This window comes from Periophthalmus magnuspinnatus, chromosome 16 (assembly GCF_009829125.3).
Source record: "Periophthalmus magnuspinnatus isolate fPerMag1 chromosome 16, fPerMag1.2.pri, whole genome shotgun sequence".
Classification (NCBI taxonomy): domain Eukaryota; kingdom Metazoa; phylum Chordata; class Actinopteri; order Gobiiformes; family Gobiidae; genus Periophthalmus; species Periophthalmus magnuspinnatus.
In genome coordinates this window covers 373,115-400,774 of record NC_047141.1, presented here as the reverse complement: position 1 = coordinate 400,774, position 27,660 = coordinate 373,115, and the positions used below count along the sequence as shown (strand labels likewise).

The 27,660-nt window shown below is 46.0% G+C and overlaps 1 protein-coding gene across 1 annotated transcript in view; it reads left to right on the top strand.

Annotated features, from left to right (window-relative positions):
- Nucleotides 1-27,322, top strand: part of cpne4a (copine IVa) — a 68,196-nt gene extending 40,874 nt beyond the window's left edge. Inside the window, exons 10-16 of the mRNA XM_033980956.2 lie at nt 15,458-15,517; nt 18,522-18,655; nt 19,342-19,396; nt 20,220-20,271; nt 21,993-22,126; nt 24,082-24,300; nt 27,020-27,322. Of these exons, the coding sequence (XP_033836847.2) occupies nt 15,458-15,517; nt 18,522-18,655; nt 19,342-19,396; nt 20,220-20,271; nt 21,993-22,126; nt 24,082-24,300; nt 27,020-27,136 (771 nt within the window). The 3' untranslated portion in view covers nt 27,137-27,322. The remainder of the gene's footprint in view (nt 1-15,457; nt 15,518-18,521; nt 18,656-19,341; nt 19,397-20,219; nt 20,272-21,992; nt 22,127-24,081; nt 24,301-27,019) is intronic.
- Nucleotides 27,323-27,660: the final 338 nt, after the last annotated feature.

The window sequence follows — 27,660 nt, the reverse complement described above, 5'->3', positions numbered from 1 at the left end:
TTTTTGAACTTTTCTGAGATGTTTTTCTTTCATTTTCAGAGACAAAAATCAAATCTGTAAATGTCAAATATTCAATCATTTCTGTCACAAAGGAAAAAACTCTTTTTTAAACCAAAGATTTGGTCAAACAACAAGAGGAATAGAAAAGTGTTCTGTTTATGTCAGACTCTCCTGCCGTTATCCAGTCTGCTCTCTCTTTTCCTCTCTCCCTCCTTTATTCAGATTGGTTTCAGACTCTCTCTCCCTCTTTTCACTCTTTTTTTCCTCTTTTCTCTCTCTCCATTACTTTCTCTTTCCTTTCCATCCATCCATCCATCCATTTTCTTCCGCTTATCCGGGGCCGGGTCGCGGGGGCAGCAGTCTAAGCATGGACTCCCAGACTTCCCTCACCCCGGACACGTCCTCCAGCTCCTCCGGTGGGACCCCAAGGCGTTCCCAGGCCAGCCGAGAGACATAGTCCCTCCAGCGTGTCCTGGGTCTTCCCTGGGGCCTCCTCCCGGTGGGACATGCCCAGAACACCTCCCTAGGGAGGCGTCCAGGAGGCATCCTGAGCAGATGCCTGAGCCACCTCAGCTGGTTCCTCTCAACGTGTAGGAGCAGCGGCTCTACTCCGAGCTCCTCCTGTGTGACCGAGCTCCTCACCCTATCCCTAAGGGTGCGCCCGGCCACTCTGCGGAGGAAGCCCATTTCAGCCGCTTGTATCCGCGATCTTGTCCTTTCGGTCATTACCCAGAGCTCATGACCATAGGTGAGGGTAGGAACGTAGATTGACCGGTAAATCGAGAGCTTCGCCTTCCGGCTCAGCTCCTTCTTTACCACAATGGACCGATACAGCGACCGCATCACTGCAGACGCTGCACCGATCCGCCTGTCAATCTCCCGCTCTATCTTTCCCTCACTCGTGAACAAGACCCCGAGATACTTGAACTCCTCCACTTGGGGCAGAGACTCACCACCCACCCGGAGAGAACAAACCACCTTTTTCCGGTCGAGAACCATGGCCTCGGATTTGGAGGAGCTGATTCTCATCCCAGCCGCTTCACACTCGGCTGCAAACCGCCCCAGTGCCTGCTGCAGGTCCTGGCTCGAAGAAGCCATCAGGACAACATCATCTGCAAACAGCAGAGATGAAATCCTGTGGTTCCCAAACCAGGCCCCCTCCGGCCCCTGGCTGCGCCTAGAAATTCTGTCCATAAATATAATGAACAGAACCGGTGACAAAGGGCAGCCCTGGCGGAGTCCAACATGCACCGGGAACAGGTCTGACTTACTGCCGGCAATGCGAACACAGCTCCTGCTCCGGTCATACAGGGACCGGACAGCCCTTAGCAAAGAGCCCCAGACCCCATACTCCCAGAGTACCCCCCAAAGGACACCACGAGGGACACGGTCGAATGCCTTCTCCAGATCCACAAAACACATGTGGACTGGTTGGGCATACTCCCATGAGCCCTCGAGGACCCGATGGAGAGTATAGAGCTGGTCCAGTGTTCCACGACCAGGACGAAAACCACACTGCTCCTCCTGAATCCGAGGTTCGACTATCGGTCGGATTCTCCTCTCCAGTACCCTGGAATAGACCTTACCGGGAAGGCTGAGGAGTGTGATTCCCCTGTAATTGGAACACACCCTCCGATCCCCCTTCTTATACAGAGGGACCACCACCCCGGTCTGCCATTCCACAGGTACTGTCCCCGACCGCCACGCGATGTTGCAGAGACGTGTCAGCCAAGACAGCCCCACAACATCCAGAGACTTGAGGTACTCAGGACGCATCTCGCCCACCCCCGGAGCCTTGCCACCGAGGAGCTTGCCAACCACCTCAGTGACTTCAGCCAGGGTGATGGACGAGTCCGCCTCTGGGTCCCCAGTTTCTGCTTCCTCCTCGGAAGACGTGACAGTGGGATTGAGGAGATCCTCAAAGTGTTCCTTCCACCGCCCGACAACATCCCCAGTCGAGGTCAGCAGCTCTCCACCCGCACTGTAAACAGTGTTGGTGAAGCACTGCTTCCCCCTCCTGAGGCGTCGGACGGTTTGCCAGAATCTCTTTGAGGCCGTCCGATAGTCCTCCTCCATGGCCTCCCCGAACTCCTCCCAACCCCGAGTTTTTGCCTCTGTGACTGCCCGAGCCGCGGCACGCTTGGCCCGCCGGTACTCATCAGTTGCCTCAGGAGTCCCACGAGCCAACAAGGCTCGATAGGACTCCTTCTTCAGCTTGACGGCATCCCTTACTTCCGGTGTCCACCACCGGGTTCGGGGATTGCCGCCACGACAAGCACCACAGACCTTACGACCACAGCTACGAGCAGCCGCATCGACAATAGAGGTGGAGAACATGGCCCACTCGGAGTCCATGTCTCCAACCTCCCCCGGGATTAGGGAGAAGCTCTCCCGAAGGTGGGAGTTGAAGACCCCCCTGACAGAGGGCTCCGCCAGACGTTCCCAGCAGACCCTCACAATGCGCTTGGGCCTGCCAGGTCTGTCCGGCTTCCTCCTCCGCCAGCGGATCCAACTCACCACCAGGTGGTGATCAGTTGACAGCTCAGCCCCTCTCTTCACCCGAGTGTCCAAGACACGCGGTCGGAGGTCAGATGACACGACAACAAAGTCGATCATCGACCTCCGACCTAGAATGTGCTGGTGTCACGTGCACCGATGGACACCCTTGTGCTCGAACATGGTGTTTGTTATGGACAAGCTGTGACTAGCACAGAAGTCCAATAACAAAACACCGTTCGGGTTCAGATCGGGGAGGCTGTTCCTCCCAATCACGCCCCTCCAAGTGTCACTGTCGTTACCCACATGGGCGTTGAAGTCCCCCAGGAGAACAACGGAGTCCCCGGTTGGTGCACTGTCTAGTACCCCTCCCAGGGACTCCAAGAAGGCCGGGTACTCCACACTGCTCTTTGGCCCGTAGGCCGACACAACAGTGAGAGACCTGTCCCCGACCCGAAGGCGCAGGGACGCGACCCTCTCGTTCACTGGAGTGAACCCCAACACGCAGCGGCTGAGCTGTGGGGCAATGAGCAAGCCCACACCAGCTCGCCGCCGCTCCCCGCGGGCAACGCCAGAGAAATGGAGAGTCCAACCCCTCTCAAGAAGTTAGGTTCCAGAGCCCAAGCTGTGCGTGGAGGTGAGGCCGACTATATCTAGCCGGTAACGCTCAACCTCCCGCACAAGCTCAGGCTCCTTCCCCCCCAGCGAGGTGACATTCCACGTCCCCAGGGCTAGTCTCCATATCCGGAGATCCGGTCGTCGAGGTCCCCGCCTTCGACTGCCGCCCGGATCTCTCTGCACCTGCCCCGCATGGCTCCTCCCGCAGGTGGTGGGTCCACGGGAGGTGGTGGGTCCACTTGTCGTTTCCTCTTGTGTTTTAGGCTTTCTCTCCCTCTTTTCACTCTTTTTCTCTTCTTTCCCTCCTTTTCACTCTGTCTGTTTCCATTCTCTCTGTCCTGTCCTCTTTTATGTTTCAGTCCCTCCCCCATGTTCTCTCTTGTTCCCTCCCTCTTTCCCCCTCTCTTTCTCCTTTCTTTTATTAATGTTCTAAGGAAGCACTCTGTCTTATCTTTCACTCTCTCTATCTCCCTTCTCTTTTATCCTTACCTCTCTCTCCACTCTCTTTCTTGTTAATGGTCTTTGGATCTCTTTTCCTCTTTCCTCTCTCCTCCTCCCCCCTCTCACCCTCTCCCTCTTTCCTCTCTTATACTCCTCCCTCGCGCCCTCTCTTTCTTGTTAATGTTCTATGGAGCTCTCTCTCTGTCCCTCTTTCCTCTCTTATACTCCTCCCTCTCTCTTTCTCGTGTTAATGTTCTTTGGCTCTCTCTCTCTCTCTCCCTCTTTCCTCCCTTATACTCCTCCCTCAAGTGCTCTCTCTTTTCTCTGCTCTTTCTTTCTTTGTAAACAATCTTTGGAACTCCCTCTTTCCTCCCTCTCTCCCTCTCTCCCTCCCTCTCCTCTCTCATTGTTTCTCTGCTCTGTCTCTTTTCTATAGGGTTAAAACAGAATACATTATACTCAGACTCACTCTCGCTCTTTTTTAACAAAATAGATCCATGGAAACAAAAAAAATTAAATCCTGCACAAAATAAAAGAACAAATAAATATCAAAAAATAAAACTGGAGCCAGAGGAACAGACCAGAGAGGAAGAGGGAGGGCATCTGACATGCAGGGAGGGCATCTAACACATAGGAAGGGCATCTGACTCACAGGGAGGGCATCTGACATAGAGGAATACACGAGGATGTTGGGTTTTAGTCCTGGTTCAGTCCTGGGTCAGTGCTGGTTTAGTACTGGTTCAGTCCTGGTTTAGTCCTGCTTCAGTCCTGGTTGAGTCCAGGTTCAGTCCTGGTTTAGTCCTGGTTCAGTCCTGGTTTATTCCTGGTTCAATCCTGGTTGAGTCCTGGTTTATTCAAGGTTTAGTCCTTGTTCAGTTGTGGTTTAGTCATGGTTTAGTCCTGGTCCAGTCCTGGTCCAGTTCTGGTCTAGTCCTGTTTTAGTCCTGGTTTAGTCCTGGTTCAGTCTTGATTTACTCCTGGTTTAGTCCTGATTTAGTCCTTGTTCAGTCCTGGTTTAGTCCTTGTTCAGTCCTGGTTTAGTCCTGGTTTAGTCCTGGTCCAGTCCTAGTACAGTTTTGGTCTAGTCCTGTTTTAGTCCTGGTTTAGTCCTGATTTACTCCTGGTTTAGTCCTGATTTAGTCCTTGTTCAGTCCTGGTTCAGTCCTGGTTTAGTCCTTGTTCAGTCCTGGTTTAGTCGTGGTTGAGTGCTGGTTTATTCCTGGTTTAGTCCTTGTTCAGTCCTGGTTTAGTCCTGGTTTGCTCCTGGTCCAATTCTGGTCTAGTCCTGTTTTAGTCCTGTTTTAGTCCTGGTTTAGTCCTTGTTCAGTCCTGGTTTAGTCGTGGCTTAGTCCCGGTTTAGTCCCGATTTAGTCCCGGTTTAGTCACGGTTTAGTCCTGGTTTAGTGCTTGTTCAGTCCTGGTTCAATCCTGGTTGCGTCCAGGTTTCGTCCTGGTTCAGTCCTGGTTTAGTCCTGGTTTAGTCTAAGTTTAGTCCTGGTTTATTCCTGATTTAGTCCTGGTTTAGTCCTGGTTTATTCCTGATTTAATCCTTGTTCAGTCCAGGTTTAGTCCTGGTTTAGTCCTGGTTTAGTCCTGGTTTAGTCCTGGTTTAGTCCTGGTTTAGTCCTGGTTTGGTACTTGTTCAGTTCTGGTTTAGTCCTGGTTTAGTCCTTGTTCAGTCCTGGTTTAGTCGTGGCTTAGTCCCGGTTTAGTCCCGATTTAGTCCCGGTTTAGTCCTGGTTTAGTGCTTGTTCAGTCCTGGTTCAATCCTGGTTGCGTCCAGGTTTCGTCCTGGTTCAGTCCTGGTTTAGTCCTGGTTTAGTCCTGGTTTGGTACTTGTTCAGTTCTGGTTTAGTCCTGATTTAGTCCTTGTTCAGTCCTGATTTAGCCTTGGTTTAGTCCTGGTTTAGTCTTGGTTTATTCCTGGTTCAGTCCTGTTTTAGTCCTGGTTTAGTCCTGGTTTAGTCCTGATTTACTCCTGGTTTATTCCTGTTTTAGTCCTGTTTTAGTCCTGGTTTAGTCCTGTTTTAGTCCTGGTTTAGTCCTGGTTTAGTCCTGATTTACTCCTGGTTTATTCCTGTTTTAGTCCTGGTTTAGTCCTGGTTTAGTCCTTGTTCAGTCCTGGTTTAGTCGTGGTTTAGTCCCGGTTTAGTCCCGATTTAGTCCCGGTTTAGTCCCGGTTTAGTCCCAGTTTAGAGCTTGTTCAGTCCTGGTTCAATCCTGGTTGCGTCCAGGTTTCGTCCTGGTTCAGTCCTGGTTTAGTCCTGGTTCAATCCTGGTTCCGTCCAGGTTTCATCCTGGTTCAGTCATGGTTTAGTCCTGGTTTAGTCTAAGTTTAGTCCTGGTTTATTCCTGATTTAGGCCTGGTTTAGTCCTGGTTTATTCCTGGTTTAGTCCTGGTTTGGTACTTGTTAAGTTCTGGTTTGGTCCTGGTTTAGTCCTGGATTCGTCCTGGTTTAGTTCTGGTTTATTCCTTGTTCAGTCATAGTTTAGTCCTTGTTTAGTCCTGGTCCAGTCCTTCTCCAGTTCTGGTCTAGTCCTCTTTTTTTTCCTGGTTTAGTCCTGATTTACTCCTGGTTTAGTCCTGGTTTAGTCCTGATTTAGTCCTTGTTCAGTCCTGCTTCAGTCCTGGTTTAGTCCTTGTTCAGTCCTATTTTAGTCCTGCTTCAGTCCTGGTTTAGTCCTTGTTCAGTCCTGGTTTAGTCCTGGTCCAGTCCTGGTCCAGTTCTGGTCTAGTCCTTTTTTCGTCCTGTTTTAGTCCTGGTTTAGTCCTTGTTCAGTCCTGGTTTAGTTGTGCTTTAGTCCTTCTTTAGTCCTTCTTTAGGACAGTTCTGGTTTGGTCCTGTATTAGTCCTGTATTAGTCCTGGTTTAGCCTTGGTTTAGTCCTGGTTTAGTCTTAGTTTATTCCTGGTTTAGTCCTGGTTTAGTCCTGGTTTAGTGCTTGTTCAGTCCTGGTTCAGTCCTGGTTTAGTCCCGGTTTAGTCCCGGTCTAGTCCCGATTCAGTCCCGGTTTGGTCCTGGTTTAGTCCTGGTTTAGTCCTTGTTTTGTCCTGGTTTAGTCCTGATTTAGTCCTTGTTTAGTCCTGGTTTAGTCCTGGTTTAGACCTGGTTTAGTCATGGTTTAGTACTGATTTATTCCTTCTTCAGTCCTGGTTTAGTCCTGGTTTAGTCCTGGTTTACTCCTGGTTTAGTCCTGGTTTGGTACTTGGTCAGTTCTGGTTTAGTCCTGGTTTAGTCCTGATTTAGTTCTTGTTAAGTCCTTCTTTAGTCATGGTTTAGTCCCGGTTTAGTCTCGGTTTAGTCCTGGTTTAGTCCTGGTTTAGTCCTTGTTCAGTCCTGGTTTAGTCACGGTTTAGTCCCGATTTTGTCCCGTTTAGTCCCGGTTTAGTCCTTGTTCATTCCTGGTTCATTCCTGGTTGCGTCCCGGTTTCGTCCTGGTTCAGTCCTGGTTTAGTCCTGATTTTGTCCTGATTCAGTCCTGGTTTATTCCTGGTTTAGGCCTGATTTTGTCCTGATTCAGTCCTGGTTTATTCCTGGTTTAGTCCTTGTTCAGTCATGGTTTAGTCCTGCTTCAGTCCTGGTTGACTCCAGGTTTAGTCCTGGTTTATTCCTGATTTAGTCCTGGTTTTGTCCTGGTTTAGTCCTGATTTTGTCCTGTTTAGTCCTGGTTTAGTCGTGGTTTAGTCCTGGTTTAGTCCTGATTCAGTCTTTGTTCAGTCCTGGTTTAGTCCTGTTTTAGTCCTGGTTTAGTCCTGGTTTACTCCTTGTTTAGTCACGGTTTAGTCCTATTTTAGTCCTGGTTTGGTACGTGGTCAGTTCTGGTTTAGTCCTGGTTTAGTCCTGATTTAGTTCTTGCTAAGTCCTTGTTTAGTCATGGTTTAGTCCCGGTGTAGTCCCGGTTTAGTCCTGGTTCAGTCCTGGTTTAGTCCTTGTTCAGTCCTGGTTTAGTCCTGGTTTAGTCCCAGTTTAGTCCCGGTTTAGTCCCGGTTTAGTCCCGGTTCATTGCGTCCAGGTTTCGTCCTGGTTGAGTCCTGGTTTAGTCCTGGTTTAGTCGTGGTTTTGTCCTGGTTTATTCCTGATTTAGTCCTGATTCAGTCCTGGTTTAGTCCTGATTTAGTCCTGGTTTAGTCCTGATTTAGTCCTGATTCAGTCCTGGTTTATTCCTGGTTTAGTCCTTTGTTCAGTCATGGTTTAGTCCTGCTTCAGTCCTGGTTGAGTCCAGGTTTAGTCCTGGTTTATTCCTGGTTTATTCCTGATTTCGTCCTTGTTCAGTCCTGGTTTAGTCGTGGTATAATCCTGATTTGGTCCTTGTTCAGTCCTGGTTTAGTAGTGATTTAGGCCAGGTTTAGTCCTGGTTTAGCCTTGGTTTATTCATCTTTCAGTCCTGGTTTAGTCCTGATTTAGTCCTTGTTCAGTCCTGGTTTTGTCCTGGTTTAGTCCTGATTTAGTCCTTGTTCAGTCCTTATTCAGTCCTGATTTAGTCCTGGTTTAGTCCTCTTTCAGTCCTGGTTTAGTCTTGTTTTAGTCCTGGTTTAGTCCAGGTTTCATCCTGGTTCAGTCCTGGATAAGTCTAAGTTTAGTAGTGGTTTATTCCTTATTTAGTCCTAGTTTTGTCCTGGTATAGTCCTGATTTAATCCTTGTTCAGTCCTGGTTTAGTCTAAGTTTAGTAGTGGTTTATTCCTTATTTAGTCCTGGTTTTGTCCTGTTTTAGTCGTGATTTAGTCCTGGTTTTGTCCTTGTTTAGTCCTGGTTTAGTCCTTGTTTGGTACTTGGTAAGTTTGGGTTTAGTCCTGGTTTAGTCCTGGTCAGTCCTGGTTTAGTCCTTGTTCAGTCCTGGTTTAGTCCTGGTTTAGTCCCAGTTTAGTCCCGATTTAGTCCTGATTTAGTCCCGGTTTAGTCCCTGTTTAGTCCTGGTTTTGTACAGGTTTCATCCTGGTTCAGTCCTGGTTTAGTCTAAGTTTAGTAGTGGTTTATTCCTGATTTAGTCCTGGTTTTGTCCTTGTTTAGTCCTGATTTAGTCCTTGTTTAGTCATGATTTAGTTCTGGTTCAGTCCTGGTTTAGTCCTGTTTTAGTCCTGGTTTAGTCCTGGTTTAGTCCTTGTTTAGTCCTGGTTTAGTCCTGGTTTATTCCTGGTTTAGTCCTGGTTTGGTACTTGGTCAGTTCTGGTTTAGTCCTGGTTTAGTCCTGATTTAGTTCTTGTTAAGTCCTTGTCTTGTAATGGTTTAGTCCCGGTTTAGTCCTGGTCTAGTCCTGGTTTAGTCCTTGTTCAGTCCAGATTTAGTCCTTGTTCAGTCCTGGTTTAGTCTAAGTTTAGTAGTGGTTTATTCCTTATTTTGTCCTGGTTTTGTCCTGTTTTAGTCGTGATTTAGTCCTGGTTTAGTCCTTGTTTAGTCCTGGTTTACTCCTTCTTTAGTCCTGGTCAGTCCTGGTTTAGTCCTGGTTTAGTCCTGGTTTAGTCCCGGTTTAGTCCCGATTTAGTCCCAATTTAGTCCCGATTTAGTCCCTTTTTAGTCGTGGTCTAGTCCTGGTTTAGTCCTTGTTCAGTCCTGGTTTTGTCCTGGTTTAGTCCTGAATTAGTCCTTGTTTAGTCCTGATTTAGTTCTGGTTTAGTCCTGTTTTAGTCCTGGTTTTATACAGGTTTCATCCTGGTTCAGTCCTGGTTTAGTCTAAGTTTAGTAGTGGTTTATTCCTGATTTAGTCCTGGTTTTGTCCTTGTTTAGTCCTGATTCAGTCCTTGTTTAGTCATGATTTAGTTCTGGTTCAGTCCTGGTTTAGTCCTGGTTTAGTCCTAGTTTAGTCCTTGTTTAGTCCTGGTTAAGTCCTGGTTTATTCCTGGTTAAGTCCTGGTTTGGTACTTGGTCAGTTCTGGTTTAGTCCTGGTTTAGTCCTGATTTAGTTCTGATTTAGTTCTTGTTAAGTCCTTGTCTAGTCATGGTTTAGTCCCGGTTTAGTCCTTGTCTAGTCCTGGTTTAGTCCTTGTTCAGTCCAGATTTAGTCCTTGTTCAGTCCTGGTTTAGTCTAAGTTTAGTAGTGGTTTATTCCTTATTTAGTCCTGGTTTTGTCCTGTTTTAGTCCTGGTTTAGTCCTTTTTTAGTCCTGATTTAGTCCTGGTTTAGTCCCGGTTTAGCCCTGGTTTAGTCCTGGTTTAGTCCTGATTTAGTCCTTGCTCAGTCCTGGTTTTGTCCTGTTTTAGTCCTGGTTTAGTCCTGTTTAGTCCTGGTTTAGTCCTGGTTTGGTACTTGGCCAGTTCTGGTTTAGTCCTGGTTTAGTCCTGATTTAGTTCTGGTTAAGTCCTTTTTTAGTCATGGTTTAGTCCCGGTTTAGTCCCGGTTTAGTCCTGGTTTAGTCCTGGTTTTGTCCTGGTTTAGTCCTGGTTTAGTCCCGGTTTAGTCCCGGTTTAGTCCCAATTTAGTCCCGGTTTAGTCCCGGTTTAGTCCCGGTTTAGTCCTTGTTCATTCCTGGTTCATTCCATGTTTGCGTCTAGGTTTCGTCCTGGTTCAGTCCTGGTTTAGCCCTGGTTTAGTCTAAGTTTAGTCCTGGTTTATTCCTGATTTATTCTTGGTTTTGTCCTGGTTTATTCCTGGTTTAGTCCTTGTTCAGTCATGGTTTAGTCCTGCTTCAGTCCAGGTTTAGTCCAGGTTTAGTCCTGGTTTAGTCCTGGTTTAGTCCTGATTTAGTCCTTGTTCAGTCCTGGTTTAGTCGTGGTTTATATCTGATTTAGTCTTTGTTCAGTCCTGGTTTAGTAGTGGTTTAGCCCAGGTTTAGTCCTGGTTTAGTCCTGGTTTAGTCCTGGTTTAGTCCTTGTTTAGTCCTGGTTTAGTCCTTGTTTAGTCCTGGTTTAGTCCTGGTTTAGTCCTTGTTTGGTACTTGGTAAGTTTGGGTTTAGTCCTGGTTTAGTCCTGGTCAGTCCTGGTTTAGTCCTTGTTCAGTCCTGGTTTAGTAGTGGTTTAGCCCAGGTTTAGTCCTGGTTTAGTCCTGGTTTAGTCCTGATTTAGTCCTTGTTCAGTCCTGGTTTTGTCCTGGTTTTGTCCTGGTTCAGTGATGGTTTAGTCTTGTTTTAGTGCTGGTTTAGTCCAGGTATCATCCTGGTTTAGTGTAAGTTTAGTAGTGGTTTATTCCTGATTTAGTCCTGGTTTTGTCCTGGTTTAGTCCTGATTTAGTCCTTGTTTCGTCCTGATTTAGTTCTGGTTTAGTCCTGGTTTAACCCTGGTTTAGTCCTGGTTTAGTCCTGATTTAGTCCTTGTTGAGTCCTGGTTTTGTCCTGGTTTATTCCTGGTTTAGTCCTGGTTTGGTACTTGGTCAGTTCTGGTTTAGTCCTGGTTTAGTCCTGATTTAGTTCTTGTTAAGTCCTTGTTTAGTCATGGTTTAGTCCCGGTTTAGTCTCCGTTTAGTCCTGGTCTAGTCCTGGTTTAGTCCTTGTTCAGTCCTGGTTTAGTCCTGGTTTAGTCCCGGTTTAGTCCCGGTTTAGTCCCAATTTAGTCCTGATTTAGTCCCGGTTTAGTCCTGGTACATTCCTGGTTGCGTCCAGGTTTCGTCCTGGTTCAGTCCTGGTTTAGTCCTGGTTTAGTCAAAGTTTAGTCCTGGTTTAGTCCTGGTTTAGTCCCGGTTTAGTCCCGGTTTAGTCCCAATTTAGTCCCGGTTTAGTCCCGGTTTAGTCCTTGTTCATTCCTGGTTCATTCCATGGTTGCGTCTAGGTTTCGTCCTGGTTCAGTCCTGGTTTAGTCCTGGTTTAGTCTAAGTTTAGTCCTGGTTTATTCCTGATTTATTCCTGATTTAGTCCTTGTTTAGTCCTGATTTAGTTCTGGTTTAGTCCTGGTTTAGCCCTGGTTTAGTCCTGGTTTAGTCCTGATTTAGTCCTTGTTCAGTCCTGGTTTTGTCCTGTTTTAGTCCTGGTTTAGTCCTGGTTTGGTTCTTGGTCAGTTCTGGTTTAGTCCTGATTTAGTTCTTGTTAAGTCCTTGTTTAGTCATGGTGTAGTCCCGGTTTAGTCTCCGTTTAGTCCTGGTCTAGTCTTGGTTTAGTCCTTGTTCAGTCCTGGTTTAGTCCTGGTTTAGTCCCGGTTTAGTCCCGATTTAGTCCTGATTTAGTCCCAGTTTAGTCCTGGTACATTCCTGGTTGCGTCCAGGTTTCGTCCTGGTTCAGTCCTGGTTTAGTCCTGGTTTATTCCTGATTTAGTCTTGGTTTTGTCCTGATTTATTCCTGATTTGTCCTTGTTCAGTCCTGGTTTAGTCCTGATTTAGTCCTGGTTTAGTCCTGATTTTGTCCTGGTTTAGTCCTGGTTTAGTCCTGATTTAGTCCTGATTCAGTCCTGGTTTATTCCTGGTTTAGTCCTTGTTCAGTCATGGTTTAGTCCTGCTTCAGTCCTGGTTGAGTCCAGGTTTAGTCCTGGTTTAGTCCTGATTTAGTCCTTGTTCAGTCCTGGTTTAGTCGTGGTTTATTTCTGATTTAGTCCTTTTTCAGTCCTGGTTTAGTATTGGTTTAGCCCAGGTTTAGTCCTGGTTTAACCTTGGTTTATTCCTCTTTCAGTCCTGGTTTAGTCCTGATTTAGTCCTTGTTCAGTCCTGGTTTCGTCCTGGTTTAGTCCTGATTTAGTCCTTGTTCAGTCCTGGTTTTGTCCTGGTTTTGTACTGGTTTTGTCCTGGTTCAGTCCTGGTTTAGTCTTGTTTTAGTGCTGTTTTAGTCCAGGTTTCATCCTGGTTTAGTCTAAGTTTAGTAGTGGTTTATTCCTGATTTAGTCCTGGTTTTGTCCTGGTTTAGTCCTGATTTAGTCCTTGTTTAGTCCTGGTTTTGTCCTGGTTTATTCCTGGTTTAGTCCTGGTTTGGTACTTGGTCAGTTCTGGTTTAGTCCTGGTTTAGTCCTGATTTAGTTCTTGTTAAGTCCTTGTTTAGTCATGGTTTAGTCCCGGTTTAGTCTCCATTTAGTCCTGGTCTAGTCCTGGTTTAGTCCTTGTTCAGTCCTGGTTTAGTCCTGGTTTAGTCCCGGTTTAGTCCCGGTTTAGTCCCGATTTAGTCCTGATTTGGTACCGGTTTAGTCCTGGTACATTCCTGGCTGCGTCCAGGTTTCGTCCTGGTTCAGTCCTGGTTTAGTCCTGGTTTAGTCAAAGTTTAGTCCTGGTTTATTCCTGATTTAGTCTTGGTTTTGTCCTGATTTATTCCTGATTTGTCCCTGTTCAGTCCTGGTTTAGTACTGATTTAGTCCTGATTTAGTCTTGGTTTAGTCCTGATTTTGTCCTGGTTTAGTCCTGGTTTAGTCATGATTTAGTCCTGATTCAGTCCTGGATTATTCCTGGTTTAGTCCTTGTTCAGTCTTTGTTTAGTCCTGCTTCAGTCTTGGTTGAGTCCAGGTTTAGTCCTGGTTTAGTCCTGATTTAGTCCTTGTTCAGTCCTGGTTTAGTCGTGGTTTATTTCTGATTTAGTCCTTGTTCAGTCCTGGTTTAGTATTGGTTTAGCCCAGGTTCAGTCCTGTTTTAACCTTGGTTTATTCCTCTTTCAGTCTTGGTTTAGTCCTGATTTAGTCCTTGTTCAGTCCTGGTTTAGTCCTGGTTTAGTCCTGGTTTAGTCCTGGTTTAGTCCTGGTTTAGTCCTGATTTAGTCCTTGTTCAGTCCTGGTTTAGTCCTGGTTCAGTCCTGGTTTACTCTTGGTTTAGTCCTCCTGGGGTTACACGGAAACTGAGTTGAGCCCTTTTAGTTTCCTATTTAGAAAAAAAATGATGTGTGTTAGATGCCCTTTCATCTTCCTGTATCCCTGTGTGCTAGATGCCTTCCCATCCTCCTGTGTGCCAGATGCCCTTCCATCAACATGTGTGTCACACTTCAGCTCCATAGACTCTGGCTCCAGTTCACTTTCCAAAAAACATGGTCCCTCTCTCTGTAACTGCTGCCCTCTCTCTGTAACTGCTGCTTTCAGGCTCATCATTCTGAGTTTAAAATGTTGGTTTTAACCCGCTCTACATGATCCTTGGGATTTTTTTTCACTATTTTGTCCCAATAACAAGATATGAACATAAATAACCGATCAGGCTTCTTTCCCCGAGGTTTGATATACAGTGTTGCTAAGTGCTCGTTCCCTACTAAACCAGCAGTGCGTGTGGAAATTGGACGTTATATACAACTGCCTCACTCCTGATTGGCTCTTTGGTTGCTATGATACTCGTAGTCAGAATTCCAAAGATGGAATTGGGCTCCAGATTAGCTGCTGTAATTGCTCTAGCCTCGATGAGCTTCATTTGGAGCCACACGCTGTGGCTGACGTCACACTCACTTAGTCCACTTCTTTGTACAATCTATGGATGCCCACCTTCCCCGTGTGTCAGATGCCCTCCCTTGCTGTGTGTCAGATTTCCTCCCTCTCTGTGTGTCAGATGCCCTCCATCCCAGTGTGTCAGATGCTCTCCCTCTCTCTGTATCAGATGCCCTTCCTCATCTGACCTGCTCTGGTATCTCTGGTCTTCTTTAACACTTTTTCGTCAGTGAAATATGATTTCACTTTCAGGACTATCCTTCAGTGAGAGAATCTCGAGTCATTTTTACGTATCACAAAGTCATTACATTTGTCAAAAATATAAAAACACAATTTTACACGTGTGACACAAACATGACAGAAACATGACACTACCATGACACAAACATGATACAAACATGATGCAAACATGACACTAACCTGAGACAACCATGAACACAAGCATGACACAAACATGACACAAACATGTCACAAACATGACACAAAACATGAAACAAACATGACCACAAACATGACACAAAACATGAAACAAACATGAACACAAACATGACACAAACATGAATCTGAATTATTTATTCATAAAACAAACACTCAGATTTTACAATTGTGACACAACCATGACACAAACATGACACAAACATGATACAACCATGACTGTACCATGACACAAACATGAACACAAACATAAAGACAGACGTGAACACAAGCATGACACAAACATGACACAACAATGACTCATGACACAGACATGACACAAACATGACACAGACATGTCACAAACATGACACAAAACATGACACAAACATGACCACAAACATGACACAAAACATGAAACAAACATGAACACAAACATGACACAAACATGAATCTCAATTATTTATTCATAAAACAAACACTCAGATTTTACAATTGTGACACAACCATGACACAAACATGGCAACCATGATACAAACATGACAGAAACATGATACAACCATGACTCTACCATGACACAAACATGACACAAACACAATCATGGCACAAACATGACACAGCCATGACACAAACATGAACACAGACGTGAACACCAACATGACACAACCATGACTCATGACACAAACATAACACAAACACGACAAAGACGTGACACAAACATGAGCACAAACATGATTCAAACATGACGCAAACATGACACAAACAGGATACAACCACGACACAGACATGACACAAACAGGACACAACCACGACACGGACATGACACAAACATGACACTACCATGAAACAAACATGACACAAATATGAACACAAGCATGACACAAACATGATACAAACATGAACACAAACACGAAACATACATGAACACAAACATGAACACAAACATGACACAACCACGACACAGACATGACACAACCATGGACACAAATATGATACAAACATGACACAAACACAACAAACACGACACATGACACAAACATGTCACAGCCATGACACAACCATGACAAAACCACGACACAAGCATGACACAACCATGACTCATGACACAGACATGACACAAACATAATGCAAACAGGACACAAACATGCCCTAAACATGACACAACCATGACACAACCATGACACAAACACGATACAAACATGACACAAACATGAACATGTAACACATGTATTACTCCTCTGTTTCAGGTCATTAAAATGCACTCGTTTCTGGACTACATCATGGGAGGCTGCCAGATTCAGTTCACGGTAATTTCTCCTCTAGTCCTTGTTTAGTTCTGGTTTAGTCCTGGTTTAGTCCTGGTTTGGTCCTGGTTTAGTCCTGGTTTGGTCCTGGTTTAGTCCTGATTTAATCCTGGTTTAGTCCTGGTGTAGTCCTGATTTAATCCTGGTTTAGTCCTGGTTTAGTCCTGGTTTAGTCCTGGTTTAGTCCTGGTTTAGTCCTGGTTTAGTCCTGATTTAATCCTGGTTTACTCCTGGTTTAGTCCTGATTTAATCCTGGTTTACTCCTGGTTTAGTCCTGATTTAATCCTGCCTTAGTCCTGGTTTAGTCTTGGTTTAGTCTTGGTTTAGTCTTGATTTAGTCTTGATTTAGTCCTGGTTTAGTCCCAGTTTAAGCTTGTTTTAATCTAAATTCAGTCCAGGTTTAGTTCTGGTTAAGACCAGGTTTAGTCCTTGTTTCGTCCTGGTGTATTCCAAGTGTAGTCCTGGTTCAGACCTGGTTTAGTCCTGATTTAGTTCTGGTTCAGTCCCTGTCGCTGTCCCTGGTGCTGATCCTTGTATGACTGGTATGTTTTATGGATGAAGTGTGGCATCTGGAGCAGGACCACTCCTCAGCAGAATCCCATAAAGGATCTGTACAGTGCTGGTTAAGTACTGGTTCAGTCCAGGTTAAGTCGAGGTTTAGTTCTTGTTCAGTCCAGGTTTAGGCCAGCTTGAATCCAGTTTCAGTCCTAGTTTAGACCTGGCTCAGTCCCTGTCTCTGTCTGTGGTGATGATTCTCTGCAGTGACATTCTATGGATGAAGTTTTTAACAGTAAGAGACCACATCCGCACCTCAGATTTTCTACTGTGTTGTGGTTTTAGTTCTGATTTAGACCAGGTCTTGTCCAGGTTCTTGGACTAGACCATTGTTTAGAACTGGGTTAGTCCAATTTTAGTCCGGTTCAATTGCTGGTTGTTTAATCCAGTTTTAGTCCTGGTGTATTCCAGTTTTAGGATTGTTTTAGTGCAGTTTTAGGGTTGGTTTAGTCCAGTTTTAGTCCAGTTTAAGTTCTGGTTTAGGCCATGTTTAGTCCTTGTTTAGTCCAGTTTTAGGGTTGGTTTAGTCCAGTTTTAGTCCAGTTTAAGTTCTGGTTTAGTCCATGGTTAGTCCAGTTTTAATCCAGTTTTAGTCCTGGTTTAGTTCTGGTTTAGACTTTCAGATCCACAGCAGTGCTTTCCCTCTCTTTCAGATACAGACCAAAGTAAATATGAAATATGGCTTATATTTTATTGGATATTATTGATTTGTGAGTTCTTGATCTTAAATCCTGGTTCTGGTCCTAGTTTTGGTCCTGATTCTGGTTTTGGTTCGGATTTGTAGTCGGATTTTTCACACGTTTCACGGTTTTGTCTTGTGGATTTTGGGGGTAATCCCCCTTCTTTCTGGCTCACTCGGTCCTCACAGTGGTCCTCTCCTCCGTCGCCGTGGAAACCGTATCCAGGGGCTCACGGTGCGGTTTCCACGGCAACAGGCATCCCTCTGTTTGTCCCATTCACCACTCCACAACATGTTTAAGGTCCAAACCAGACAGAACCAGACCAAAGCAGATCCAGACTTTTCAGACCGGTTCCACAGCAGAGAAAAAGACCCCCCTCAGGACCGATTTAGATCCAGCGGTCTAAACCTTGACTAAAACTGGAATAAACTAGGACTAAACCAGGTCTAAACCAGGTCTCAACCAGGTCTAAACCAAGACTAAATCAGGACTGAAGCATGACTATACGAGGACTCAACTTGAACTAAACCAAATTAAACCTAGACTAAACATGGACTAAATCGCGACTAATCCAAAACTAAAACTGGACAAAACCTAGACTAAAGCATGATTGAACTAGGACTAAATTAAGATTGAATCAGGACAAAATCTGGACTGAACGCAGACTAAATACGGATTGAACATGGACTAAACCAGGACTAAACTAGGACTAAATCAAGAATAAACCAAGAGTAAACACTGACTGAACCTGGACTAACCAAAAATGAAGCTAGACGAAATATAGACTAAACAAGGACTAAACCAGGACTGTAGCTGGACTAAAACTTGATTAAACCAGGACTAAATGACAACTAAACCAGGTCTAGGTACTAAACCTGGACTTAACTCAATCAAGACTTAAGTTTATCTTCTTCCATTTGGAGCTGAAATGGAACGTGGATTTCTAATCCTGGGAAAACATGGCACATGGAGACGATCCCTCTCATCTGCTGTTCAGCATGTGTGTGAGTGGGTTTGTATCACAGTGTGGGGACTACACTCTGCACTCACTCATGTCATGGGGACCTGCCTCTTATGGGACAATTATCAGGTCGATGATGTAAATGTTTTATTATCTAGGTTCAGATAGGTTAAAGTTAGAGTTTAGTCCTTGTTTAGTCCTGGTTTTGTCCTGGTCTATTTCTGGTTTAGTCCTGGTTTAGTCCTGGCTTAGACCTGGTTTAATTCTGGTTTAGTTCTGGTCCAGTCCTGGTTTAGTCTAGATTTAGTCCTGGTTTAGTCCTAGTTTAACTTTGGTTTAGTCCAGGTTTAGGCCTTGTTTAGCCTTAGTTTAATCCTGGTTTAGTCCTGATTTAGTCGGGGTTTAGCCCCTTTTTAGCCTTGATTCATTCCTGGTTTAGTCCTGATGATTGTTTGTTGTTCCTTGTGTGTCCTGAAGGTGGCATAGGTGGTTTATTCCAGGTTTAATCCTGGTTTAGTCCTGGTTTAGTACAAGTTTAGTTCAAGTTTAGTCCAGGTTTAGTCCAGGTTTAGTCCTGTCTTCTAGTTTAGTCCTGATTGGTTCTTAGTCCTCGTTTAGTCCTGATTGGTTCTTAGTCCTTGTTTAGTCCTTGTTTAGTTCAGGTTTAGTTCTGGTTTAGTCCAGGTTTAGTCCTGTCTTCTAGTTTAGTCCTGTTTTATCTTGGTTTGGTCCTGGTTTAGTCCTATTTTAGACTTGGTTTAGTCCTGGTTTAGTACTGACGATTGTTTGTTGTTCCTTGTGTGTCCTGAAGGTGGCAATAGACTTCACAGCCTCAAACGGAGACCCTCGAAACAGCTGCTCACTTCACTACATCCACCCATTTCAGCCCAACGAGTATCTGAAGGCTCTAGTGTCTGTGGGAGAAATCTGTCAGGACTATGACAGGTGAGACCATAGACTGTACATATAGATGGACATAGCTAACCTGTTAGCCTCTACATTCTGAACAGGAAGTGAGCATGGACGCACTTTAGCTCCATCTGGCTCCAGGTCACTGTTTACTGAAAAAAAATGAAAAAAACGTAGCCCCTAATTGCTGCTCTACATGATCCTGAGGTTTTTATATCACTATTTTGTTCCTAAATCTGCATATGAACATAATAATATAATAATAAAATAATAATAATAAATAATAATAATAATAATAAAAGACCAATAAAGTGCCTTCTTTCCCGGAGGTCACTCCTGCTAGTGTTAGCAACAGGTTTGACTGACATTGTTGCTAAGTGCCTGCTGCCTGCTAAACCAGCAGTGCAGACGGGAAGGGGCGTTACAGCAGCCTAGCTCCTGATTGGCTCTTTGGTTGCTATGATACTCCCTCTCGAAAATACAAATATGGAATTTGGATCCAGTTTTGGCGTTATAACTGCTAGCTTCGATGAGCTTTATTTGGAGCTGGTGTGGGTGATGTCACACTCACATAGTCCACTTCTATGTACAGGCTGTGGTAGAAATGCAGCTGTAATGAACTTCACAGGGTCACAGAGGAACAGCAGTTTAACAGAATATGAGATTGAACTTTAATGAAACTCATTAAAGTAAAGTCTGACCTGAGTCTGTTCTCTCCTCAGTGACAAAATGTTCCCCGCCTTTGGATTTGGAGCCAAGATCCCCCCAGACTACAAGGTACTCACCACAGAGGAACAGGGAGGAGCAGAGCCAAAGGAGCAGAGAGGAATAGAGCCAGAGGAGCAGAGCCAAAGGGGTAGAGAGGAGCAAAGCCAGAGGAGCAGACAAGAATAGAGCCAGAGGAGCAGAGCCAAAGAGGTAGAGAGGAGCAAAGCCAGAGGAGCAGACAAGAATAGAGCCAGAGGAGCAGAGCCAAAGAGGTAGAGAGGAGCAAAGCCAGAGGAGCAGACAAGAATAGAGCCAGAGGAGCAGAGCCAAAGGAGCAGAGGGGGAGCATAGCCAAAGGGGTAGACAGGAGCAAAGCCAGAGGAGCAGACAGGAATAGAGCCAGAGGAGCAGAGCCAAAGGAGTAGAGGGGGAGCAGAGCCAGAGGAGCAGAGCCAGAGGAGCAGAGAGGAGCAGAGCCAAAGGGGCAGACAGGAGCAGAGAAAAAGGAGCAGACAGGAGCAAAGCTAGAGGAGCAGACAGCAGAGAGGAGCAGAGCCAAAGGGACAGACAGGAGCAGAGCTAGAGAAGCAGACAGGCGCAGAGCCAGAGGAGCAGAGCCAGAAGGGCAGACAGGAGCAGATCCAGAAGGGGAGGCAGGAGCAGAGCCAGAGGGGCAGACAGGTGCAGAGCAGGAGGAGCAGACAGGATCAGAGAAGGAGCAGAGGCAGAGGAGTAGAGCCAGAGGAGCAGAGAGGAGCAGAGCCAAAGGGGCAGGCAGGAGCAGAGCCAGAGGAGCAGAGCCAGAGGAGCAGAGCCAGAGGAGCAGAGCCAGAGGAGCAGAGCCAGAGGAGCAGTGCATTTGTTTGATTTTCTTCTTCTGTTTGTTTTCCAGGTCTCTCACGACTTTCCGCTGAACTTTAATGAGGAGAACCCAGAGTGTGCCGGTGAGTATCAGAGGAGCAGGCATGAGCAGGCAGGAGCCGTGTCAGCTCATCTCTGCTCCACCTGTACCCGAGTGTAAATGAGCAGACTCCTGACACTCCTCTTTAAGACAGTTCCACGAGACGAGATTTAAAATATTGTCTTTGTAGTTTTCAGACTCCAGAATGTGAGTTTGGCCTCATGTTTGGGTTTATTTGATTGTATATTCTTATTGTTCCACTGTTTTGTGGAATTACGGCTTCTACAGAGAGGTAACTCACCAGAGCCAAACGCATCAGCTCAGTTGGATGTTTCAGCGCCAGAACTGAGCATACGGCAACTTTCATGTTTTTCTGATTCTGACTTGGTTTGGTGGATAGTCCCTGTGCTAAATATTTATCATAGTTTTACATCAGGTAAGTGGGAGTTTGTGGAAAAAAGTTGAAAACAAAAGTGCAAAAATACAGGAAGTAGCATTGAGTTGTAAAACAGAATCCCTTTGGAAGGCATTTAGACAGGTTTTGGCTCTTGTTTACATTATGGTTGCTAGGTAACAGAGGCAATTACCTCTACATATGTCGCATCTGCTGCCCATGTACAACCAGGAAGTAACATTATAAACTTCACTAGAATTAAAACTAGAAAAAAAATAGGCAAGATACATATTATAGTCTTAAAAATAATCAGGTTTATGTTTTAGTGTCATGAGCTCTCTATCATAAGGCCACACATGAACCTGACTACTGCCTCACAGTGTGCTTCTCCACTCTCCTACTGCTCCCTTTACACTGTTTGGTCTAAATGCACTTTTCAAAGAGACTCCAAAGACCATGATCCTTTGCTTCTTCACAGAGACCACAATTCTTTGCTCATTCATAGAGACCATGATCCTTTGCTTCTTCACAGAGACCATTTTCCTTTGCTCAGAGCTGCAACATGCTTTAATGAGTGTAGTTCTGATTCTAATCTCCCCCCTCTGCCTCGTCCTTTCCCCTCTTCTCTCATGTCCCCGCTCATCTCTCTACCTTCTCTCTCCTGTTGTTTTTTCACTCTTTTCTCATGCTTTTCTCTCTCTTTCCCAGGTCTCTGGAGTATAGTTCAGGCATCTCCCTCCTCCTCCTGTCTCCTCTCATCTCTCCTCCTCTTTCCTCCTCTTCCTCTCTCCTCCTCTCTCCTTCTCTGTCTCTTCCTCTCTCCTCCTCTTTCTCTCCTCTTCCTCCTCTCTCCTCTCTCTTGTCTGTCTCTTCCTCTTTACCGCTCTCTCTTCTCTCACTCTCTCTCCTCTCTCTCCTCTCTCCTGTCTCTTCCTCTCCTCTCTCTCTTCTTCTCTCTCTCTTCTCTTCTCCTCTCTTCCTCTTCTCTCCTCCTCTCTCCTCCCTTTTATCTTCTTTCCTCTCTCTCCTCTCTCTCTGCCTTGCTCTCACCTGTCTCCTCCTCCTCCTCTCTCTCTCTCCTCCTCTCTTCTCTCTCCTCCTCTCTCTCTCTCTGCTCTCATCCTCCTCTCTCTCCTGTTCCATCTCTTCCTGCTCTCATCCTCCTCGCTCTCTCCTGTTCCTCTCTCTCCCTGCTCTCTCATCCTCCTCTCTCTCTCCTGTTCCTTTCTCTCCCCTCTCTCTTCTCCCCTCCTCTCTCCTCTCTCATCCTCTCCTCTCTCCTCTCTCTCTTCTCTCCTCCTCTCTTCTCTCTCTCTTCTCTTTCCTCCTCTCTCCTCTTCTCCTCTCTCATGCTATTCTCTCCGTTGCAGGTATCCAGAGTGTGGTCCAGGCGTATCAGTCCATTTTGCCCAAACTGCAGCTGTACGGCCCCACCAACGTCTCCCCCATCATCCAGAAGGTGGCACTCACAGCTTCTCAGGAGCAGCACACCAAGGAGGCCATGGTGAGGACCAGATCTGGACAAAACCAGGACTAACCCTGGGCCAGACCAGGATCAGGATTAGACCTGGAATAAACCTGGACTAAACCAGCCTAGACCAAGAGTAGACCAGGACTAGACCAAGACTAGCTCAAGACTGGACCAGGACTAGACCAGGACTAGACCAGGACTAGACCTGTGTTATCAGAGTGTTTTCCGATGGTCCAGGAGCCTGAGGTCTTAGCAGTGAGAGGTGAATTGGGGCATGGCTCAGGTGTGGGTTCCTCATTTTACAGTCAAAATATCCTGACGTTATAACAGACCAAGAGCAGCTCTGCCTTCAGTATCCCTCTGTTCTGCATGTTTTGAATAATGTAAACTGAAACAGATCCATTTTAATAATAATAATAATAATAATAATGAGTCATAAGCTCACATGTCCATTTGTGAAACTTAAACACAAAACAAAGCTTCTCCAGAGATTCTCCAGAGGGAGGCATAACTCACATGATCAGGCAAAGGATGAATGCTGAAGAACAGAGGCACCAGGGACAGAAAGTGAAGTCATCCCTATGAGGAGTCACGCTAAAATCACTCAATCCTGACAGACCAGGCAGCGGACAGGGAGCTGGGGGTAGGCATTAGGGGTTAGGAGTTAGGGGGTTAGAGATTAGAGGGTTAGGTGGTTAGGTGGTTAGAGGGTTAGGTGTTTAGGTGGTTAGAGCCTTAGAGGTTTGGGGTTAGAGCCTTGGGGATTAGGGGTTTAGGGAACTAGGAAGTACTTGCAAATTACACTCACCGTAGGTATAGGTTATTTCAGTCAGTTGTGTTATTTAAATGTTTATTAGTCTTAGAAATTAGCATTAGCACTGTCACACAAAGACGTCGCTTTGTAAACGCAAAACCTGGCAGCTCACACTGACCACAACCCCTGGATCTAGCGGTGTGTTGTTGTGCATGGAGCCTATTAAAGTCTTTGGGATCAGAACCAGGTTTCTTCTGGTTAAAGGTGTAATTGAGAATGTTTCTGGGACCACTGAACAGAGGAGCATACTATGCGTGTGTCATGATCCGCAGTGTCCACTCTGGGTTTTCCTCCCTGCGTGCTCCTTCCCTCCCTCACCTGCCAGATCTGGGCTGGGCTCCTGGCTCCTCCCGTGCGCACCTGCAGCCTATCAGTGCAATCAACATGCCTGCTGGGCATAAAAGGAGCTGGGAGAGGAGACTTAGCGCGGGATCATTGTCATGTTCACTTCACCCTGTCGTGTCACGTCTTTCCTGCCTGCATTCCTGTCGCCCTTGTGTTCTTGTCGTGCTCCGGTCCTGGATGTCTCCTGCCTGCTCTGCCCTACGCCCGTCTGGTCTGCCTGTCGTCCTGTCGTCCCTTCATGTGGTCTGTTCCTGTGTCCTGTGTTCCTGCTCACCTGCTCGCCTGCTCACCTGCTCACCTCCGGATCACCCACTGGTTGTACATTGTCCTATTCTCTACAATAAATCCTGTAAATATTCCCAGAGTCTGCATCCTTTGGTCCGCCACACACACCCGTTACGACAGCGTGGCAGGATTTAACCACGGAGGTAGTCCTGGTCTGGTCTCTGGTCTGGTCTCTGGTCTGGTCTGACTTAGTGTTGTCACAATACTAATGTGATACATGTGGCCTTATATCTGTGCAATCCCTCAGTGGTCTAGGTAGGTTCCATAGTGATCCATGGTCATATACTAGTCTGTGTGTCTAATACTTGTTCTGATACAGCTCAAGATCATTCTAAAGCTATTCAGGAAATGTTCATTTCTGTCCTGTCAATGGAACTTTTTTAGTATTAATACCTACGAATGAGGATCTTATTTCCATATTAGTCCCTCAGTCCCTCGCCTCTGGTCTAAACCCAGTCTCTGGTCTCTAGTCTAAACCCGGTCCCTGATCTCTGGTCCTTGGTCTCTGGTCTTTGATCTATACCCAGTCTCTGGTCTCTTGCAGCAATACTTTATCCTCCTGGTGTTGACTGATGGCGTGGTCACAGACATGTCAGACACACGTGAGGCCATTGTCCAGGCAGCGCACCTTCCGATGTCTGTAATCATCGTAGGCGTCGGCTCTGCAGACTTCAGTGACATGCAGCTCCTCCTGCGCTCCACCAGGGGGCAATCTGTGTGCAGGGACATCGTCCAATTTGTGCCCTTCAGGAACTTCAAACACGTAAGTCCTGGTTTAGTCCTAGCTTAATGTTGCTTTAGTCCTGGTTTAGTTCTGGTTTAGTCCTGGTTTAATTCTAGTCATTGGCAGCTGGTGATCTTTCAAATAAGGGACAAAACTTGAAGCCAGTATTAAGTCAGGACTGATAGTGATAGGCTAGTGATACTGGTCTAATTCCAAATGGACAAACCTTAACCTTCAAAACACTTTACCTGTGTCTCCATCAGTGTCTTCTTAGACGAAGTCTCTGCCAGTGTCTTCTTAAAAGAAGTCTCTGCCAGTGCCATGCTGTATTTGAATAGAGAATGTATTCACAATGATACAATGCGTTATTATGTGTAAATACATGGACCATTAATGAGTGCACATTAGTCAGTTCACTCCTTTCATTCATCTAAATGTAGACAAACAGCAAATGATAGTATTTCAGTTTAGACCATGAGAGCTGGTGTAGCTCTGTACTAACAGGAGCAGTTGTAGCCTGTCTGTGCTAACAGGAGCACCGAGTCAAACTACACAAAATACAAACTCCATCGACGTCTTCACATTGTGCAAAGGTTAGAGTCTCATTAAAAGCTCCCATATAACTAATGAATCTGATCTGTAATTAATAATAAAGTCCATCACTAACCTCCACCTGCCGCTCCACACAGAGAGCAACAAAAACAAGTGCTTCTGAGACAGCCAATCAGCACCTGTCCTGCAATGCATCCACCCCGCCCTCGTGCCCGCCCCACACGCACTACTGTGAAGCTGGATGTCTAGGCGGAACTTTTTTTCCCTTCTTTTTTCACATGTACCTAATCAGCTCCTCGCATTGCCAACCTGCTCAGGCTGAGAACCTGTCACATACACACAGATGAAGTAAAAGTATACAAGCCCAATGTCTGTGTAATCCCTCAGTCGTCCACATCTGATCCATAGTAAAAGCCAAAGCTTTCTGGACAAAAAGGTTGTAGGAGCTGCTCATTCAAGCCGTCTCTGTCTTCAGTTCTGGTCGATAATGGTGGACACTGCCTTATCTGACGGGAGGAGCTAACTACACTGAAACTATAAACATCTGTTGTTTACAGTTTCTGTATGTAGGCTAGGTCTATTGAGCTACATGTATTCATTCATACCAGGGCAAGTTTACATGCAGAGTCTATGGTAGACGCATATCTTGGCAAAATGTGTTCTGGAGGCACGTTTTCAAGCACCAGAGCAGCGCAGATCTGACAAGGTATGTCTGAGCGTTCAAGCGTCGGATGCTCTGTTCGCATGTCCAGGCGGTTCAAAAAGATGAACTTTTGGCATTTGATGTGCAGTGTCAACCCAGTCAGAGCACTATGCTCCAGTGATTTAGCGACATCATTATCCTGAAAAGTAGAAAGACATCAGCTAAAATGTAGCGGAAACTTAAATATGTTGGGCGCACCAACTAGCATAAAGGCTAGTCACGGAGCCGGCGATACTAAAGCTCTCTCAACCTGGTCTGCAGCGTTCACAAAGACACAGGAAAACAAAACACCAAAGGCACTTGCAGACCACAACGCCTCCGTCCCTGGGCCAACCTGAGCCAACCCTGGACGCGAAGGCTTTTGTCCTCAAGTGCAAAGGTGTCCAACTAAAGGCATCCAACTAGAGGTGTCCAACTAACATGCATCCAACTAGAGGTGTCCAACGTGTTTTTATCGCCTCGGTGTGACCGCACCATAATGTGTGCACTGTGCCTGAGACCTACTTAATGTAATAATTCAGCTCTAAGGGCCTACTGGCTCAGCACTATGTCTCTTTGTTTCCTTTCTTTGCTTTGGATCTGAGGATGGAGTATAGATGGGGACAGGTGATGTTCTAAGGCCTCCATTTCTTTTTTGTCTGGCTAAGATCTGAACCTCACTATCTTCAAAGTTCTCACAACGGCATTGGTTCATTTTCATGTGGAGTGGCTGTTTAGTTTCTCCAATATAACGCGCACTGCCTTCTTCACTACCCTGAATGGAGTAGACCACATTGTTTGTTTATGGCTCGGGGTTTAACTTTGGCTTTTTACTACAGAAGCCAGAGCCAAAAACACTGAAGGTGGTATAAGTATCCACTGTAAAATGTACTAACTACAGATACCTAAAGTGTATAGTTAAGTACAGTAATTTACCACTACTCTGGTCTGGACACTGTCTCTTTTTAACAACATTTGTTCCACTCTAACCCAGTTCTGTTCTTGTGTCCTTAGGCAAGATATTTCCACATTAGTATGAAAGTGGTGTGTGTTGATAGTGAGAGGGGACTAGGACATTACAAGTGCCAGGCATTATTATTAATGTCTCTCCTTCTCCTCCTCTCCTCCCTCCTCTCCACTTCTCCACCTTCTCTCCACTCCTCCTACTCTCTTCTCTCTTCCTCTCCTTCCCTCACCTCTCCTCTCTTCTCCTGTCCTCCTCTTCCTCTCTCTACTCCTCCTCCTGTCTTCCCCATCACCCACCCTTCTCTCCTCTTTTTCTCCTCCTCTCACGCCTGCTCTCTCCTCTCTTCCACCTCTTTTCTCTCTTCCTCTTCCTTTCCTCCTCTTCTCTCTTCCTCCTCATCTTCCTCTCCTCATTTTCTCCTTTTCTCACCTCTCCTCTCTCCTCCTCTTCTCCTGTCCTCTTCTCTTATCCTCCCCTCATCCTTTCCTGTCCTCCTCCTCTTCTTCTCCTCTCCTCTTCTGATTTTCTCTCCTCTTCTCCTCTCTTTGTCTATGTAGGCTTCTCCGGCGGCCCTGGCGAAGTCGGTTTTGGCCGAAATTCCGAATCAAATCATGGAGTATTACAACAGCCGAGGAATCAAACCCAAAACCCACAGGTCCACCAGGCCCTTCTAGACCAAGCCCAGGACTAAACCAAGACTGAACTAGGACTAAACCAGGACTGAAACCAGGACTGAAACCAGGACTAAACCAGGACTGAAACCAGGACTGAACCAGGATCAAGCCAGGACTAAACCAGAACTAAACCAGGACTAAACCAGGACTGAACCAGGACTAAACCAGGACTTAAACCAGGACTGAACCAGGACTCTCAAGTCCACGGGGCCCTTTTAGGCCAAGATCGGAACCAGAACTAAACCAGAACCGAGACTCTCCCAAAACTCTCCCAAAACAAGACTAAACCAAGACTAAACCAGGACTCACCTGAGACAAACACTAAACCAGGACTAAACCAGGACTAGACGAGGGCTAAACCAGGACCAGGACTAACCAAAAACCCTCAAGCCTACCAAGCTCATCAAGGCACAAAGAAGAGTGCATTCACATAATTGATGTACCAAACTGGGACTAAACCTGGACTAGAACAGGATTAAAGCAGGGCTACAACGGTACCAGACAAAATCTACACCAGGACTCAA